At 37.3% G+C, this 12,082-nt stretch overlaps 1 protein-coding gene across 13 annotated transcripts in view; it reads left to right on the forward strand.

Annotated features, from left to right (window-relative positions):
- Positions 1–12,082, forward strand: part of COG6 (component of oligomeric golgi complex 6) — a 279,679-nt gene that overhangs the window by 12,459 nt on the left and 255,138 nt on the right. For all 13 annotated transcript variants that reach the window (XR_009559818.2, XR_009559811.1, XR_009559812.2 and 10 more), the window contains 6 exons: positions 1,006–1,117; positions 1,484–1,566; positions 1,950–2,020; positions 5,212–5,305; positions 10,041–10,169; positions 10,248–10,339. Coding sequence is in view for 2 of the 13 variants with exons in the window: in XM_060288159.2 (XP_060144142.1) it covers positions 1,006–1,117; positions 1,484–1,566; positions 1,950–2,020; positions 5,212–5,305; positions 10,041–10,169; positions 10,248–10,339 (581 nt within the window). In the remaining 11 variants the exon portion in view is untranslated. The remainder of the gene's footprint in view (positions 1–1,005; positions 1,118–1,483; positions 1,567–1,949; positions 2,021–5,211; positions 5,306–10,040; positions 10,170–10,247; positions 10,340–12,082) is intronic.

Raw genomic sequence — 12,082 nt, forward strand, 5'->3', positions numbered from 1 at the left:
TAGGTGATTTACATTATTTGAGAAAAACAGAACATTACTGCCACCTGGAGGACCTTTCCTTTCTAACCTTCTATGTCATTCAGCAGGGCATTTGACTGAATTTAAAACCTCACAACTCGAGTGCAAACAAAGATGGCATGCGTTGTACTGTCTGTTCAGATAGGGTTAATGTTTATCTTTGTTCAGTTTCATTTGAATATTGTTAGATTGTAGAATATCACTGCCCTGTGAATACTACTAGTGAAACACTTATAATTTTATTTATATATCTTCACATCTAAGATCTAGAAGGCAGGGATGTTGAATTTCTGCTCTTGTAGTTTGTATTCCTGACTTGCCCTTAGATGGGACCCTGCTCAGTCCTCCAGGTCCCTGCAGACTAGAGTGTGCCTTTTGCTAATTGTCAGCTAGTCTAGATAGGTTGCGTTCGGATAGTATAATTGAAAAGACTTTTTTGTTTATTATGATCGTATGCAGAAAAAGTGGGGAAGGGAGAGTGGAAGAGTGATTTTTTTGATTTAATGAGGGATTACTAAATGAATTCTTGACTACTATTTCTAACCTAAAATAAAAAAATAATGGACCTGATTTTTGGTTGTTGTGTACTTCATGTGCAAGCTTCAAAGGCTTAGGATTTTTTTAGTGACTGAGAGGAAATTAACTGGCATATTTCTCTTCTGTAAGATAACTTTGTTTTCAAGAGGCAAACTGTGCAAGTACACCTAAGTGGCTAAGGATTGTAATACCCGGAGCATTCATGAACGTATTTCTTCTTCTGCTTAATGGTTAATCATTTTACTGTGGCTTCTACTGAACAATATCAGCCAGTTTTATCACCTGCGTGCCTGATGGGCTTCTAATATTTGAGGCAGAAATAAGGCTTTTGAAGATATTGAGACTCTTCCACACCTCTGTTTTAAAAGTTATGTCAGATGTAACTTGTTTTAAAGCTATGCAGATGCATAGTGTGCTTGATTTTTTGTTGCCTTTTTTAAAATATTACAGTCAAACATTAGAAATAAGAGCGCAAGTTGCAGATGCCTTCTTATCCAAGTTCCAGTTGACTTCTGACGAAATGAGTCTTCTCCGAGGTACAAGAGAAGGACCTATCACTGAGGTATTTTGCTTTCTGTAAAAATCACTTAAAGCATAGCAGTTACAGATGTTATAGAGAAATCACTCTTTTTTTAAGGGTTTATTTTACCACCTAAAATTTTTTTTGATTTAAAAATGTTTTTAAATTTAGCAATTAAGGTGCATATTTTAAATTACCTTATTTTTCAAAGCAATACATATACTTTTTTTTGGTTGTTTTTAGAAGTCAAAGAGTACAACATGGCTTATAAAGAAAACCTACATCACCTATCCCACTCCTTCCCATCTCTGAGTCCTTTGGCAACCATTTTCAATCTTGTTCATTGCTTCTTTTGTAAATTCTGTATTCTAGATCTATAGTTAAAAAGAATATGCTTTACTTTTAAAGGATTTTTTCAAGGCATTGGGAAGAGTAAAACAGATTCATAATGATGTCAAAGTTCTCTTGCGTACAAACCAACAAACAGCAGGGTGAGTAGTCTTTTCAGTTCATGATTGTGTTACCTTTTATATTTCCAAAATTTAACGATTTTGTAGGTTCTTCTTAAAGTATATGACATTATGACATTTTGTGAAATAGAAGTTTAATCTTTATGTATCTTTGGATAAGGAGAAAGTTATACCCTGATACGTTTAGAGTAAAACAGCAGTTGGGTATCTAAGTGATGGTGTTAAACTTGGCGACATTTAATTATAAACATTTACTGAAAAATTATTCCACAAGATGATAAAAAGTTAATAGGCTATAACCAAATCACTCTGTAATTAAATAAAGTGATTAGGTCCTTAGATGTATTCAATAGCTATTGGCTAAAACTTTTTAATAAATTATAATAAACGTTTAATGTTTTTAGTTTAGAAATTATGGAACAGATGGCCTTGCTTCAAGAAACATCTTATGAAAGACTTTACCGGTGGGCTCAAAGTAAGTGATTTCTTTTATGCAGTCTAGATTCATGAATATTAGTGTTTGATTTTGTTATTTCACTTAGTCTTTATTTGATATCATTTTGATCTTAGTAATCAAAAACTATTTTTAAAAAGAAAAACTTTATATTTGAACATATTGTCTTTGTATGTGTCTCATAAACATCTACTATCATTCAAGCACTGTCTATGATTAAGGATGGGAATAAAAATATAAAGTCAGTATTTCTGCCCCAGATTATCTTAAAGTTGATTAGACATCTCTTGTTATTTACATGACATGTTATTTACTTATAGTAGTTACTATTATAATAAATGGTGAGTTTTTCTATTACTGCTGTAACAAATTTAACACAATCTTAATGGCTTAAAATAACACAAATTTATTATTTTATAGTTCTGTAGTCAGAAATCACCATGCTAAAATTAAAATGTGGGCAGGGCTGCATTCATTTCTGGAGGCTCTAAGGAGTAGTCTGTTTCCTTGCTCATTCAGTTTGTTGGCATAACTTAGTTCTTTGAGTCTGAGGACTGAGCTCTGAGTTGCCTTGCTGGCTGTCACTGAGGGTCTTTCCCAGCTTCTAGAGGCTGTCTGCATTCTTTGGCTTGTGGCCCCTTCCTCCATCTTCGAAGCCAGTAATGGGTAGATGGAGTCACTTTCTCACTTTGAATCTCTTCTGCCTCTTCTTCCATCTCATATCTCTAACTCTTCTGCTAGCCTTTTTTACTTTTAAGACCTATATGATTATCTTGGACCCACTTGGGTTATCTGGGAAAATATCCATATTTTAAGGTCTGTCACCTTAATTCCATCTGCAAAGTCCCTTTTGCCACATAAGATGGCATATTCACAGGTTTCAGGGATTAGGGATCTTTGGAGGACCATTATTTTGCCTATCACAAATGGTTTATTTGCTTTAGATTTGCTTTAAAATGTTTCAGTAGTCTGTTCATAGAATTGCCTGTTAAAAACAAAGTAGTTAAGACTTCAAGAATGGAACATGTGCACAGGATATTTTAATAGTTGTTACCAGCTGACTGTTGGAACGAGTTGGGATTAAATCCAGTTAACCAGTATACTTGTACTTGACTGTAAAAAACCTTATGTGTTTCAGATGATTTACTCTTTATCTCCAAAACTTCTTTCTTTTTTTTTTTTAATGTTTATTTACGTACGTATGTATGGCTGTGTTGAGTCTTTGTTGCTGCACGCGGGCTTTCCCTAGTTGCGGCGAGTGGGAGCTACTCTTCATTGCGGTGCACGGGCTTCTCATTGCGGTGGCTTCTCTTGTTGCAGAGCACGGGCTCTAGGTGCGCGGGCTTCAGTAGTTGTGGCTTGCGGGCTCTAGAGCGTAGCCTTAGTAGTTGTGGTGCATGGGCTCAGTTGCTCCGCGGCATGTGGGCTTTTCCCGGACCAGGGATCGAACCTGCGTCCCCTGCATTGGCAGGCAGATTCTTATCCACTGCGCTACCAGGGAAGCCCCAAAACTTGTTTCTTTTTCTACTTCTCTTGTTTGCACTGTTTACTCCTATTTGGAGTATGGTCTGGCTTTCCCTCTTTATATCCAAATCCTACCTCAGTCTTCAAAGTCAGGCTTAGGTTCTACATCTTCCTGGAACTCTCCACAGCTACATGAAATCATAGTGGCTTTTCCCATCTCTGAACACTAACTACTGGATATATTTATTTGGTATTCAATAATTTACTACTCTAACATAACTTAACTTTTCATATATGTATGTCTTAGCTCTCCAGTTAGAGTTCTGTTTTCATAAAGGCAAGGACATTGCCTCATATTTCTTTGTGCTCCCATGACGTCTAACATGGAAGTTCCAAACTGACATTCTGACTCCTAGGGACACTGGAGTCATCGTAAGATAGCTCCAGTCCCATACACGTGTATGTTTTTCTCAGTCAGTGTGTGCCAGAAAAATATACTGCTAGCGTGAGGTCCTCATACTCCCAAAGGTTGGGAGCTTCTGAACATGCTCTGAGTTTTTTGAGCAGAGTAGACATTTAATAAGTATTTTATAGATAGGATAGTAAAATAAAGGACATATTGGTGTACAGATTTTTTAAACAGTTTAAAATCTAAACAATTTTGAAATTATAATCTTAATACTATATATTAGTTACCCATATAAACATTTTAGCAAACTCCTTGAAGATTGCTCCCAAGGTAAGGAACTGGTAATATATGTTTAGTACTCCCTCCCCTCCTTGACATTGCCATGTGTATAGCAGTTATTTAGTGCACGTTGTTCATTGACTGGTTTCTTCAGAACTGTAGTTTTTTATAATAATAAAATATGTGGGGACTTCCCTGGTGGCGCAGTGGTTAAGAATCTGCCTGCCAATGCAGGGGACACGGGTCTGAGCCCTGGTCCGGGAAGATCCCACATGCCGTGGAGCAACTAAGCCCGTGAGCCACAACTACTGAGCCAGTGCTCAAGAGCCCGGAAGGCACAATTACTGAGCCCGTGCGCCACAACCACTGAGCCCGCGTGCTGCAACTGCTGAGGCCCGCGCGCCTAGAGCCCGTGCTCCGCAACAAGAGAAGCCACCGCAATGAGAAGCCCGCGCACCGCAACAAAGAGTAGTCCCCGCTCGCTGCAACTAGAGAAAGCCCGCACGCAGCAACAAAAGCCCAACACACCCCTCCAAAAAAAAAAAAAAAAAAAAAAATATATATATATATATATATATATATATATGGTATACCAGATAGCAGATGTGGTCATTTGAAGTTATGTAGGTATTTAACCTTACATTTTTAGTTTGACAGCATGAACTAGTTTTTGATTGGCATGTTCTCTAGGCTTTTCCAAGCTTTTTTTTTTTTTTTTTTTTTTTTTTTTGCGGTATGCGGGCCTCTCATTGCGGTGGCCTCTCCCGTTGCGGAGTACAGGCTCCGGACGCACAGGCTCAGCGGCCATGGCTCACGGGCCCAGCCGCTCTGTGGCATGTGGGATCTTCCCGGACCAGGGCACGAACCCGTGTCCCCTGCATCAGCAGGTGGACTCTCAACCACTGCGCCACCAGGGAAGCCCCCCAAGCATTTTTTTAATACAGTATTTAGACTCTGGCTTTACAACAGACATAATAAGGTACTTATTAATTGTACTTTAACAAGTGTTATAATGTTATAATGATTAAATAACACAATAAGTGTTATAATGATTTTTCAGGTGAATGCAGAGCATTGACACAAGAATCATGTGACATATCTCCAGTACTGACTCAGGCAATGGAAGCCCTGCAGGATAGACCTGTCTTATATAAGTGAGTGACTTTTTTCTAATTAAAAAAAACAACTTACTTTTTCTTCGATAATTTACATTGACTTTCAGTATTATCAAATTCACATACAATAGTGTGAGCAATATAATAATTTACAGTGATGTTTTTATCTCATCTTGGTACCATTGGGGCATCAGCTTATTTGCATATTATTACTTGCTGTAGAATGCAACATGGAGATGAAAACCAAGGTGTCCCTGTATCTAGACTACCTCTTATTTGTGTACAGGCTAAGGGCTTTTCCCCAATCTGTCATCTCGTTAACGACCTAGGAATTGTATGTAACTAAAACTCCTGTATCAACCCTGCCCTGGAGAGAAGGTCGAATAGACTGACAAATAATAATTGCCCAGAGATGAAAAAAGAAAATTTAAAATTAGAATTCCATCAGTAGGACTTAAGAAAGAAGGAGTTCAGGTATTTGATCCTGTAAGTTATGTCAGCCAAGCGCTATGTGATAATGCTTTGGATAAGAACTTTATGCATTATTAACTTATAAATTTATTATTCTGTATTTTTTCTTTTACTTTTCATATAAAATAGAAGTAAATACCTTTTTTACTTTTAATGCCTGGAATAGTATGGAAATAGGAAGACCAAGTGGGGAGTTAAAATTCAGGAAACAGAAAGCCAGGGGACTCCTGCATAGGCATCAGTCCTGCCCTGAGCCATGCCTTTCATATGCTTACGTATTTTTAGAGGATTTCCTTCTTACTCTGTTTTCTGACTGGAACATTGCTTGTCCTGTAATAAGGTTCCAGAACACAAATGCTGGACAGCTACATAAAATAATAACATCCCAGTGCTACTTACTGAGTACTCACTATGTGTTAAGCACAGTTCTAAGTGCAGCAGACTTAACATCAATAAAACATTGCCTTCAAATTGCTTTGTTTTATTGAACAAATAGACAAATCCACTTCAATGAATACATTAATTGCTTTTCTAAAAGTCAAGTCTCAAGTCTCAAGTAGTCTGTGGTGAGGAAGGGGGTGAATATTAGAGGAAATTCCCCTCAGGAAGTAGGTATGAAATGACTTCTTAAGGTGATAAGCATTTCCCAGGACGAAAAGGGAGGAGAGAAGATCCCAGGTTGAGGGAACAGCAGGTGCAGAGGTGTGGATTGAGGAGGCATATGTACCTTTAGGAAACTGCGACAGCTTGCCCTGGCGGTTGGGTTAGTAGCAAGAGCTGGATCATAATAGCCCTGCGTGTTGTGCCGGTGCCTGTGATAAGCTGATGTTTTCACTCTTGACCACCAGCGCAGCGGATCTTATCGACTTCGAAATTTCTTTCCCAGCTTTTTCACTGTAAGCTATTGGTGTTTGATTCTGAGAGTCTTTTGGTACTTAAAACATTTGATGTTTGTTTAATAATGTGTAACATTGACCACAGATTCATAATTGTTCACAAGGTTAATCTTTTTTAAAAAATGCCTTTGTCTGTTTTGGGCATCTGAGAAGGTCAGCTGACTTCTACTGTATAAACATATTTTTTCTAAATTTTGATTCTTGATCAGCACTTGGAAAGGAGCAATATTGCATAATGGTTTAAAAGGTGAGCTCTGAGTTAGATTTTTTGATGAACCCATGCACCTTTATAAGCTTCAGTTTCCTTGAGCTGTAAAATGAGGATAAAAATAGTGCCTGTCTTGCCGGGTTGTTGGGAAGATTAAATTAGAATGTTCCCATAAGGTGTTTACCATAATGCTTTGCTCATCACAAAATATTAGCTATTATTTCTATTTTGAAAGGAGGTAAACTGGAAAGTTTTCAGCTAAAGAGAAGTGTATTTAAGGCCTGCGCGACAGTAAGGCAAAATGCTTGAAAGACAAAGAATAGAACTAAAATAGGCAAAGATTTATCTCTAAAGGACACACGGGATGGGGGCAGTAGTGCAGCATGGAAGGTTGTAAGAAGCATTTGCGGGTTGAATGGGGAAGAGGGAGCATTTTAGTGACAGTTAAGTACCATAACATGAATGTTAAGAAAGAGAAAATGGTCCTTTCATCTTAAGTAATCACCTGTTTCCAAAAGTGGTGGTTTCTTTAAATTTAGGGAGAACTTAATAGTGTATCATGTTAACCACCAGATGGCACTATATGAACTTGATTTAAGTGATGTGTAAAGGCTTCACTGTTCATTATTGTGTCTCACGTGTGTAAGTATCACGTACGAGAAAATGTCAGTTATTGAAGTCTTTGGGGAAAGTTGCCATACTCAGTTTTTCTTAGGTATTATATAACCGAATGCTAATGCATTATTGACTTTTAATAAATCAAGTACAGAAGTTTCTTCAAAAAAAATTTATTACAAGTAGAAATGAACAAATTGATGTTGTCTTCTTTCCATTCGTAAACCTTCAGCATATAAATTATTAAAGAACATAGTAATGTGTACAATGCTGATCTTTCTTCATTTTTTTATTTATTGCATTTCTTAGGTTTCTACACTATTTTATCTTTTAATTCTTTTTTGGACAAATTTTTTCATCTTTTAATTTGCTGTTTGACCAGAATTTTTCTTTCTCTACTATGGCTAGATACAAAAAAACGGAGATTTAAATTTTTATTTTAACTAGAGGCATTTTAGAATATTTACATAATTTTAACAGTCACCTTTGTAAAGCTACATTTTCAGTTTTTGACCTTTGTTGGAAGAGAATCCGTTTTGGTCAAAGAAATTTTCTTCTGTCTCTGGGAAAAGATGTTTCGTGTCTTCAGGTATCATTGAAGGTTCCTTTTAGCTCATGCTGTTCTTCAAATTATATCTATTGCAGGAAAATAAGCATTAATATTGTTTATATGTTATAGTAAACAGATTCTAGTGTTTGTTAGGCTTTTTAAATCGCCCCTCCCCCATTTAAAATGCCAGTGGATTCACTGGTTTCTAATATAACTTGTGGTCACAGTGAATAGTCCTAGAAACAGAAGTTACGTTGTTTCTGTTTATTACATAGCCATTTGGGTCCAGAGGGTGAAGATTAGTTTTACATATTTAAAAAGGTAAAAGTTTGTGAATTTTGTGCTGTCATAAGGAGTCGTCTGATCACAAGTCATTTCATGGACTTGATGATCATTTAAAGCAGGGGTCCCCAACCCCCGGGCCGCAGACCAGTAGGGGTCCTCGGCCTGTTAGGAACCGGGCCGCACAGCAGGAGGTGAGCGCTGAGCCAGGGAAGCTTCATCTGCGGCTCCCCGTCGCCCCCATCGCTTGCGTTACAGCCTGAGCCATCCCCCCCACCCTTCTGTGGAAGAATTGTCTTCCACGAAACGGGTCCCTGGTGCCAAAAAGGTTGGGGACCGCTGATTTAAAGGAATGCATTCTTTACCCTGAACGTTTATGATTTGAGAATATGAGGCAAAAAATAGAAATAAGCATTTTGGTTCTAATTTATTTTAAAAAATAGAAAGTGAATGCAAGGCAATTGTGTACTTCAGCAACACTTAGCTTGATACTGCGTTTTCATCTTGACGTATATATCTGGTATGTCACTGCAGGGAATTTCAAAACCATTTCTTTTTAACCAAAACCAAAAAACCACAAACAACCATGATCTGATTACTAGTGAACAGTCCTCTAAAAAGGTTCAGAGTCCTAAAAATTCACAGCTATTGATTACTTCACTACACTTTGATTTAAAAATATTCCGTCTTCCAGCTTTCCTATGTTAAAAAAAAATGTGGGTTTTTCATTAAATCAGTAGCATATTAAAGAAAGAAGTATAGCCTAAGAAATTCTTCTGGAAACCTTTGGGGAAGTTTGATAACTTTTATTTATATGTAAGGTAATGAAATAATTCTCAACATTTAGTAGAGTACTGTTTAGGGATTTAAAAGTTAATTGGTCTAGAATTCGCTGACATCGGACTATGAAAAAAATACTTTGTTTTCCTATGTACTTTTAAAATAGAACTTTCAGTTGGGCATCGGGTGGGGATAATGGGAAACAAAGGCTGATTCTAGTCAAAGAAACAGGTACTGTTGGTAAGTCTAAGCCATCCTATAATTTGATCCCAAATTGTCTGATTCTTTCATTCAAAGCTTTTCTTTCCTACAAATTCCTCACCTTCAAAAGTCCATTTTTTTTCCCCAACCATAATTGATAACTTGTAAATATATGTAAAAGTATTTGCTCTGTATGCATAGTTGGTCAGTAAATTTAAGGAACATATGTTTAACATTGGAGTCAAAATAAGCTTTTAAATATTAATAGTATATTTTGGACAAATTTTGATGGTAAATTTTGATAATATTGAATAAATATAAATGAGAATTTTTTAGTGTAGAAGGAAAAGTCTTATATTTTGGATGGCAGAGTTCTAACTGTAACTAGCCTCTGAGAACTGGGTATTAGGCCTTATGTGTGCAGTGGAACATTGTGTTTTGGGCAAGGGGGGCACTGAAACCTGAAGAGTCCCGGATTTCCACCTTGTCTTGATTTTTACTTTTACCAAATCCCCTGCTCTATCCCTTATTGCCACTGCCTCTGGTACTGATTCCAAATCCCAGCATTCTTTCTTAGGCATAAAAAGATGCACCTTTAGGTTGAATTATCATTATGATAAAGTTATTTCATAAATATTTTTTGTTGTTTAAAACAGTATTGCTTGAGAGAATTGTGTAAAAAAGCTTTAGATATCTTAGAAAGTGCATGAATACTTTGATGTAACCATTAGGAAGAAAAGCAACTGTTTGTTAATAACTTGTTTCTTCTAGGTATACCTTAGATGAGTTTGGAACAGCTAGAAGAAGTACAGTTGTTCGTGGATTTATCGATGCTCTTACAAGAGGGGGCCCAGGAGGTACACCTAGACCCATTGAAATGCACTCCCATGACCCTTTGAGGTATAGTAGTCAGACAGTATTGGAGTATTTGATGTTTTTCTGAAGGAAATCTTTACTAACATTTAGTTTTTTCATTAGATATGTAGGAGATATGTTGGCTTGGCTCCATCAGGCTACTGCTTCTGAAAAAGAACACCTTGAAGCTCTCTTAAAGCATGTAACTACACAAGGTGGGTCCTCTGATTGTTACCACTCATGCCTAGATCTAGTAAATCACGCAGGACTTCCCTGTTTCTGTTTTCTTCATGGAGATAAACTCTTCACACTAGATGATTTAATAAGCATCCTAATTAATCTTCCTGTCTCTAGTTTCCCCCTTTTTCTGCTGATAGACTTTCTTTTCCGTCACTTTTATTTTGTCACACAACTGATCACATTTTTATACTGGACCCTTGGGACCTTTTCTTGTAAGCCTAGACCCCTCTGCTTCACTTTTAAGGCATCTCTGGAGTGCCTGGCCTACATTATCTCAGCCACCATCCTTTAAAGGCAAAAGGTGATGTTCTCTTCATTTTATCTTGAGTACACAGGCTCAGTCAGTGACTGGCCTAAGGTCGTTAAGCTACTACTTCTTTCATTTCTACTATCCAGCCCCTTTTGTCATTCTCATGTGACTATTTTAAAGTTTTTTGAATAATTACCTATGTACTGGGACTTCCCTGGTGGTCCGGTGGTAAAGAATCTGCCTTCTAGTGCAGGGGACGCAGGTTTGATCCCTGATCGGGGAACTAAGATCCCACATGCTGCGGGGCAACTAAGCCCATGCACCACAACTAGAGAGCCTGCGTGCCGCAAACTACAGAGCCTATGCGCCCTGGAGCCTGTGCGCCACAACTAGAGAGAAGCCTGCACGCTGCAATGAAGAGCCTGTGCGTCGCAACAAAAGATCCTGCACGCCTCAACGAAGACCCAGCGTGCCACAACTAAGACCTGATGCAGCCAAATAAATAAATAATAAATAATTAGCTATGTACTAAATGTACCTAAAATTTTGGTCTTGATTTCAAAGAAGAAAAATGATTATTTTTGAGTTGCAAACGTCTGTTTACAGAATTTCAAATCTTCTTAGTTGTGACTACCTTAAGATGCCTGTTGTAGAAGGGGTTAGTAGATAATTAAGATGCTCTGGCTTTGCTAGGAAGTGAAGAGAGATGTTGTGACTGGTATCACTTACCTATTTTGAATAGCTCAGCCCCACGTCATCCTGGTTCAGCACGTCATCTGCAGGAGAGGCCAGTATACGAATGGGTGCAGGACTTAACCTCTTCGTTTTTAACTCTTCGATATTGAGATTAGATTCAGCATATGTGATAGGTTGTCACAAAGTCTGCACTTTTTAAAGTTGTTTTCTGTTACGCTAATTACCCAGTTTAAAAGAATGTATTTGTTAAAAGATGTAGGAAAATTTACATGAGAGGTAACATTAAGAAGTGGGAAGAAAATAATTGGAGTTAGAAATAAGTTATTCTGTGGGAATGGCATGAATTCTTCTAAACCTGAGTCTCTCCATCTGTAAAAATGAAGGTGGTTACAAGCAGTACATGTCAAGTACCCTGTACAGACCTTGATAAATAGTCAGTAATCAGTAAATGTCCGTTTTTCCATTAGATTGCAAGGCGTGTTTTCCATCTTTATACCCGTAGTTTGTGTGCTTAGCACTACTGCCTAGAGTAAGGAGTTTGTGGAACCAGTGCTAATACATCTTCACATCACCTCCTTCAGTTAATAAATTTCACAGTCTGTTTTTCATACATTTACTCTTTTTCACAAAGAAATAATGTTCATTAATCAACAGTCAAATCAATTGATAGGGCTTTAGACTCATATTGATATAATTAGTAATGTCCTAAAGATATTAAACTTAATAAAATATAATTAATTGTTATTTTAAATGTTTATTAATGCCTTTAATC

Source organism: Globicephala melas, chromosome 18 (assembly GCF_963455315.2).
Source record: "Globicephala melas chromosome 18, mGloMel1.2, whole genome shotgun sequence".
NCBI lineage: Eukaryota > Metazoa > Chordata > Mammalia > Artiodactyla > Delphinidae > Globicephala > Globicephala melas.